Genomic DNA, 7,808 nt, shown 5'->3' on the forward strand with positions numbered 1-7,808 from the left:
TGCTGAGCAGAATGGAGTGGCCACTGCTGGCCCAGCTGTGAGCTCCTTGCCAGCAAAGCTGCTGACTGCTGGGGCACAGGACAAGGGGCTCTCTGCTCACAATCCCTGTGCTCTGGTGGGGCATCCCTGCACTCCAGAGGAATGAAATGTGGAGGAAAACACCATGCAGGCTTTTCTCAGTCTGCTTTCTAAATTTTTTTTCAGATCCCTGAGAACTGCAGACCCAACATGGAAGAAGGAATTTCTCTGTTCTCCACATTACTCAACAACAAGCACTTCCTCATCGTGTTTGTCCATGCTCTGGAGCAACAGAAGGACTTTGCTGTCAGAGACAGGTATGAGCTTCAGAATCAAAGACTTGGCACCTGGAGGAGTCTGATTTATTCCTAACCCATAATAACGCAGCCAGTGTCTGGCTGTGTGTTTCAGTGGACAACTGAGTTATATTTGCCTACACTTTTCTGCTAGAAATGGATGKCCATGAACCCTGTAGAGCCCTCACTCATTTGGGTTAACAGTAAGATTTGGTTTAACAGTAAAAGGATGCAAGCTGACCTGAGGGTTGGAACTTCTAACACCGTTAAGAAGGCTCATGAGAATGGTCTGAAAGACTGCCTTTGTGTGTTGGGTGTTTTAGTGCCAGCCAGCAGGWCAGTCTCACTGACTGGGGTTTGAGTCCTGTACCATTCTGTGTTTCAGGTGTAACTTGGCCTCCCTGCTTACTATTGCATTGCATGGGAAACTGGAGTACTACACTAGCATCATGAAGGACCTCTTGGTGGACCTAATAGATGCTTCAGCTTCCAAAAATCCCAAGCTGATGCTGAGGAGGACAGAGTCTGTAGTGGAGAAGATGCTGACCAACTGGATGTCCATCTGCATGTACAGCTATCTCAGAGTAAGAGCCTGTGATGGTGCAGGGTCACAGAGTGCAGAGGGATGAGGAGTGTGGGCAGCAGTCCTGACTCGTGCTAACAGTGCCACTCAAACTGTCTCTAATTGTCAAACTGATTGGATGATATTGAATATCGAATGATTCAGGGGTAACAAAGGAACCTGAAGTTCAGTTGTGTCTCTGCTTCTGCCCAGGGTTTGGGAGAGCTCAGTCTTTGTGGCAGAGAGCGTGGATCAGCRTTTTCATTGTGTTTCAGGAAGCTGAAAAATAACCAGAATGGCAGGAGGTTTTGGCAAGTGCCTGCCCCTGTGCCCAGAGGGTGTGGGGCCTCTCACCAGAGGCATCTTCRTGGTTCTGCACGAATTTGAGCAGGAGAGGTGGGGTTGTCCCACAGGGCTGACTGTCTTCTGATGGGAATGAGCAGGAATATGTTTGGCATCTCAGAGCCATCAGCACTCCATCTGTTCAGTGCTTTATCTCCAACATTTGCCAGTTCTGTTTGGAATTCCCCAGAAGAATTGAGCAATAACTTAATTGATTCCACAGCAGTTAATTGGAGGACACCCCATTATACCCACGGGGAGAGCCTTGAAAAAGCTTTTGAAAGTCTCTTTTCCCAGAGTGTTCTCTACATTCACACAAGCGATTCTATATTGTCTTCATACATACTGTGATTTATTCTGATCCCAGATGATCACTTTTTGTCCGAAGCCTGTGGTTTTGTTGTTCATAATCTTCATTTTAGCTGATGCAATTAGCCACTTGAATAAAAGAAGAGTTACAGGAGTGTATGAGGATGGCTGTGCCAATGTAGCAGAGCTATCCAGCCTGAAGGGCAGAAAAGAGGAAATTAGTGAAATTTTTTTAATATTCAGATTTTGTGCTTGTAGTTAAACCACTGGAGAAAAAAAGTGCTGGCCTCTCGTTTTGGGGAGGGGAGACCACATGTAAGGCATCTGATCCATCTCCAGCTTGTGCTAAAAATGGACAAGCAAGAAGGCTTCCTCAGGGAAAAAGGAAAAAGAGGAAAGTGGAGCCTTATCACATGAGCCTGAGGCTTGAGCACATTGCACAGCTCAGTGGTGGTGAGGAGGGCCAGGAGTGGCCGTGGGTGGGAGCTGCCCCTTCCCTCAGGCTGGCACAGGGCTGGGCAGGGCTGGGGGAGCTGTGAGTGCCCCCTCCCCAAACCCTGCACAGGGTGACTGTGGGGTGACTGCAGGGTAAGGGGGGCACAGGGTGACTGTGGGGTGACTGCAGTGAGGGGGCACAGGGTGACTGTGGGGTGACTGCAGGGTAAGGGGGGCACAGGGTGACACCAGGAGACTGCAGAGCTCTTGGGCCCCTGGCTGAATACCCATTTCCATGTGCCTGCAGCAGGTCCTTGGCAGGGCTAAGGCTGCACTCAGGGTTTGCAGTCCCCTCCATGCCCAGCCTGAAGCCATGGCAGTGCAGAACATCACCACAGCCCATATCTGACCTCTGACAGCAAATGATTTTCAAACTAAAGTGCACTAAAGTTGATGTCCAAGAGACTCTGACATCACACGTGCATCACAGTAAGGGTGGGATCAGAGGGGACACTGAAATACGAAGAGGGAGAAGAATTGGGCAGACAGGAGTGTCTGGAAAGGYTCCTGAACTGTCCCAGTGACACAAGCCCTGCTGTCAAAGGGACAGGGGTTTGTCTGGATCAGCAGAGCTGCTGTCCTCCCCACCACGCACAGGAGGACAGAGCCCCTGTGGTGGAACAATGACACCTCTTTGCACAGCTGGTGTCATCTCAGGGCTGTGATTTAAACAGCCAAACGCCTCCCATGTGCTCTGCGTTCCTCGGGTCAAACTCTGCTGTTTCTTGGTAGGAAGAAGCCTCGCCCGCCTGCCTGCAGCACTGCTTTGTCAGACATGTGATGATGGGCCTGGTTTTCATTCCTGAATTATCCCCATTAATCACAATGTCTATTTGAAACAGCTGCTGTGAAAGTCCCTGCCGTTGTGCAGTGGAAAAATTCCCAGTGCTTGTATTTTCCCTTGTAAGTCAACGCTACATGCTCAGAACATTTGTTTCACATTAATGCTCTGCATAACAGCCCGTCCATTTGTGTTTTGGGGTAGATGATTTGAAGGAGCTGTCTTCACTGGGAGGGAGCTGCTGCCACAGGCATCGTGGTGTGCACATGGAGGGCACCTGAAGGGAATGGAGTCCCCACTGCCCTTTGGGGATGGCTCAGCCTTTGGGGGGATGGGGGGATGGCTCAGCATTTGGGGGGATGGCTCAGCCTTTGGGGATGGCTCAGCCTTTGGGGGATGGCTCAGCATTTGGGGATGGCTCAGCCTTTGGGGGATGGCTCAGCCTTTGGGGGATGGCTCAGCCTTTGGGGATGGCTCCGCCTTTGGGGGGATGGCTCAGCCTTTGGGGGGATGGCTCAGCCTTGGGGGATGGCTCAGCATTTGGGGATGGCTCAGTCTTTGGGGGATGGCTCAGTCTTTGGGGGATGGCTCAGCATTTGGGGGATGGCTCAGCATTTGGGGGGATGGCTCAGCATTTGGGGATGGCTCAGCATTTGGGGATGGCCCAGCATTTGGGGGATGGCATGGGCTGGAAGGGGCTGCCTGGGAGGGACCTACAGCATTTGCACAATCAATGCAGAGCTCTCTGCACAACTGAGTGAGGAYTGTAGATGAAATAGTCCATAGCTCTACTTTGTGCTACAGTTTTGGTGGAAAAAGCGTAAAAAGAAAGTCTTCCCCATATTACCATTGTGCCTGGCTCCTAACAGGGTCAGGGAATTAAAGGAAAAGTAAGGTTCTGGAATTCAGCTTTTATGTCTGTGTCCAAGCTTACCCARGTTTTGCATGTGTGATGGAGGTTTGATTCTTCCCAGAATGCAAACAGATAATTGTCCCAAAATTAGCAGGCACTTGGGATAAGCAGCTGTTTTCTGTGCTTTTCTGTTCCTGGCCTTACCAAAACATTTTTGAAATGGCTGTAGTGTGTTCCTGGGAGAACATCTATAATAACTTGACAGAGTTGTGTTAATAGGGCAGTAACATGTGAATCCAGTCTGTGCTCTAAACCTTTTTATTTTCCCAAGCCTATAAAAATGAAGCCCTCCCACGCTCCTCGTGCGTGGAGCAGTTCAAGTCCTGCCAGCCTGCACTGTGCTTTCCATTACTGCACTTATTTCAGTGCCCTGGGTAGCTTTAAGAGCCCATAACAGTTCAGTCAAAAATGAAAATGAAGTCTCATTAAAATACATTCACAATAGGAGGAAAAAAAGGCCCCAGACTGTGTTTTTTTAAGTACTTTTTTTTGTCCTGAATCAGCACTGATCTCTTCTGGTTAAACTTCCTTTCTCCTAACTAGCCAAGTCCAAAGACGGTTTTGATTCCTTTCCAGATGACTTTTCTGAACAATGCTGGAGGTTTCACAAGTTTGCCATTTTATCTCTAGTCCCTGCCTGCCAGCCCTTCTTTCCCTGCTTTGAAATTCGCTGTCTGATTAGCGCTTTTCCAGATTTCCATAACATCCCGCAGTTCCTGAGCCTGAAAGCCAAACAGTCCAACAGAAAGAGCATTTCTGCAGCAGAGCGCTGTTGCTGTGTCCCCTGTGGCCTGGCCTGGATCCTGTGTGGGTGTGCAGTGACCCCACAGTGCCCGGGGCAGTTCGGTGTGGGCACRAAGGTGGCACAGAGCTGTGCCCATTTCAGCCATGAGGGCTCTCAGAACAGTAGGATTTGCCCTTTTKGAATGGTTTGGGAGGCCTGGCATGGCAGGGACAGGCAGGCACCAGAGCCCAGCCCTGGGTTTGGCCTCAGGCTTGTCCCTGCTCCTGTGTGACACAAACAGGATCCTGCAGGCAGCATGGCAGTGCCAGTGACAGTGACAGTGCAGTGACAGTGACAGTGGCAGTGACAGTGACAGTGACAGTGACAGTGACCCTGAACCCTGACCCTGACCCTGACCCTGACCCTGACCCTGACCCTGTGTGCAGGGCCAGCCAGCGGTGCCCTGTGGCTCCCAGGATGGGGCAGTGGTACTGCAGCCTGACGAGGTCTCTGTGTTGGTGTTGTCCCTTGTTATATGTGGCTTCTGCCTTTCTCTCCAAAATGAACTCTTTGTGTCCTCTGCACATTCTCCACTCTTTGCAGTCCTCAGCTTCTCCACTTTCCTGACTCCCCACCTTGTTCTGCGTTCTGGAAGCCATGCCTTCCTCCATTGCAGCCTCTGCAGCCCTGCTCTGAGCCCATTTTGTGCTGCCTGCTGATAGGAGCACTGCAGGAATCATTAACCCCCTGCAGCAGAGCCAGGAGCCTCCCTGTGTTGATGGAGTTACCCCTGAGCAGGAATCGAGTGCCCTTGTGGCACAGATGGCATTGGCCACCGACAGCTCTGCTGCATCACCACCATCAACCACACCAAATGCAGCGCATCCAAATTGACACAGAACTAATTGCTTCAGCAATTATAGGGCAATTAGAATAAAAGAATCACCAAGTTTTAATTAAGAAGCAGATTGAACAGCATTTAGCAGCTCCTAGCTGAGAAATATCGAAACGGTTGGGTATCTGCTGTGTKGAGCAGCTCTCAGATGGCAGAGCTGTGTGTGCAGAGGGGGAGGGAGATGCTCACARAACATAAATGTGCAGAATCTGCACTTTGGAAAGAAATTGAATGTGAGCATTGGGGAGAATGGGATGTACTCTAACACCAAAGAGCTCCTTAAGAATATGCCTTATGTTTCCCTTACCCATCGGTGCAGCAGCAGCAATGGATCCGAAATTTGATGTTAAACTGCATAGCTGAATGTCATCACAAACAGATCCTCCTTGTTATATCTTTGGTTCTTACTGCAGCAGTGCCTCAGCTCACCTCTGTCCCATGAACATTGATGAATGTAAGGAGTTAAATGGTGTGTTTGCTTGCTGTGCCATGGGAACAGCTCGCTGACCCTGCTCCTCTCTGCTTTGCTGTGCTGAGGCTTCTGCTGTGGTATGAGAAGAATGAGCTGGTTCCCAGAGCCACAGGCCAGGCTGCTCCCCGTGGAGCTCAGTGGCAAACCAGGCAGTGCAAAAAGAGGTTCTGCTGACACATTCATGAGAAAGGGTGCCCAGATATCTCTGTATTTCTGTGCACATCAGCCCTGTCTTGTCCTGCTGAGTGCAGCATGTCATGCAGTCTGTGCCCTGTCAGATTGCAGGAAGCATCTCTGTAGCACAGTGTGTTTTGTAGCACAGATTCTCCCTCTTCCTGTGTAATTCACATGTAGATGAATGCACATTTGTATTTTGCCAAGCATGTGCCCCTGGTTCTGAGCAGCACCCAGCTCTGCCTGCAGGGTGGCCCAGCATCCACAGCTCCAGTGCTTGCTGCACAGCTCCGATGGGCTGTGTTGATGCTGACAATTACAGCATCCCCAAAAATGCCCTGTGGCTGTTGTTGGCTGTGATGTCCTGTTCCCCATCTGTTCTGTCATGTTGCCACATGTCTGAAAACTTCTGAGCAGCCCCAAGGAGATGCAAGTGGGAATTGAGAGGCAATGTCCCCTCCAGGCATTTACAGCCCTGGGGTGGACAGGTCCTGCTCTCTGGTGTCCAGAGGCACCTTCAGTGTCCCCCCCAAGCCTGTCCTGCCTGCTGCTGATGGAGCCCTCACCACCAGCTCTCCTTTGCTGACTTGATCTTCTTTTCTTTCCTCAGGAAACYGTTGGAGAGCCCTTCTTCCTGCTGATCTGTGCCATCAAACAGCAGATTAACAAGGGCTCCATCGATGCCATTACAGGGAAGGCCAGGTACACCCTCAATGAGGAGTGGCTGCTGMGGGAGAACATAGAGGCAAAGCCAAGGGTGAGTACCCAGAGCTGAGGTAAGAGGGGATTGCTGTGCTCACAGCGTTTGGCTCTGCACAGCTCGTGAGAGGAAAAGAACCCAGACAAAAAGAGGAGAGAGTTGCTCTCATTGCCTGCAGATTTTGGCTGCAGCTGATGCAGTCAGGGAGCTGTTCCTGCCGGGTCTGTGAGCAGTGTCTGGGGCAGCCTGCAGACCTTCCCACTGCCTGTGCCCTGGTGCAGCAGCTCTGGAGTGGCAGCAAGGTCCAGCTCTGCAGCAGACCCATCCCATCCTGCAGTAGGGGTAGCTCTCGTTTAAGCAGTGGGGTTTGGTCCCTTGCATGGAGCAATGAGCTTTGGCAGCCACGTTAGCAGCCAGTGGAGCTGAGCAGCTGAGGACATGGCTGCTGSTGGGGCTGAGCCTTCCTCCTGCCTGTGCTGCTCAAACCCCTTTAGTGGGACAGCGTGAGAGGGAGCTGCTCTGGGGCTCCTGTGCTCTCCCTGATGGGTCCACAGAGCCCTCAGCCCCTGGGCCTGTCAATCAATGCATCTCATGCTGTAAACATTGATGGCCACATTGATTCAGCTAAATTTCCATCAGCCCAGGGCCCAGGGTGCATCAGCCAGAGCTGTGCAGGCACCACAGCTTGCAGGAATTCCTGGCAGGCAGCAGAACCAGGCAGCTCACGCCTAACCTGCAGCCTCTGCTTACAGAACCTCAACGTGTCCTTCCAAGGCTGTGGGATGGATTCCCTGAGCGTCAGAGCCATGGACACAGACACACTCAGTCAAGTGAAGGAGAAAATTCTGGAGGCCTTCTGCAAGAACGTCCCCTACTCGCAGTGGCCAAGAGTGGAAGATGTTGACCTCGGTAAGGACCAGGCAGTCCATAAAACCAGCTCAGTGCTGGGCAGCAGCTCTTGGGCCTGTCCGAGCAGTGGTGAAGCAGCTCTGGCAGGAGGGCAGACATCAGTCCATGCAGTCCCTACCCCTGGTCCTGCCTCCTTCAGACTGGGGTCTCACCTCTCTCCTCTCTGGGTCTCAATTCTCTCCTCTCTGGGTCTCACCTCTCTCCTCTCTGGGTCTCAC

General features: G+C 51.5%; 1 protein-coding gene across 1 annotated transcript in view; it reads left to right on the forward strand.

Annotated features, from left to right (window-relative positions):
* PLXND1 (plexin D1) overlaps positions 1–7,808 on the forward strand; it is a 72,980-nt gene that overhangs the window by 50,663 nt on the left and 14,509 nt on the right. Inside the window, exons 25-28 of the mRNA XM_057383099.1 lie at positions 205–335; positions 700–898; positions 6,592–6,738; positions 7,434–7,590. Of these exons, the coding sequence (XP_057239082.1) occupies positions 205–335; positions 700–898; positions 6,592–6,738; positions 7,434–7,590 (634 nt within the window). The remainder of the gene's footprint in view (positions 1–204; positions 336–699; positions 899–6,591; positions 6,739–7,433; positions 7,591–7,808) is intronic.

Source organism: Malurus melanocephalus, unplaced genomic scaffold, assembly GCF_030028575.1.
Source record: "Malurus melanocephalus ecotype Western Australia unplaced genomic scaffold, MMel_1.1 scaffold_607, whole genome shotgun sequence".
NCBI classification, from domain to species: Eukaryota; Metazoa; Chordata; class Aves; order Passeriformes; family Maluridae; genus Malurus; species Malurus melanocephalus.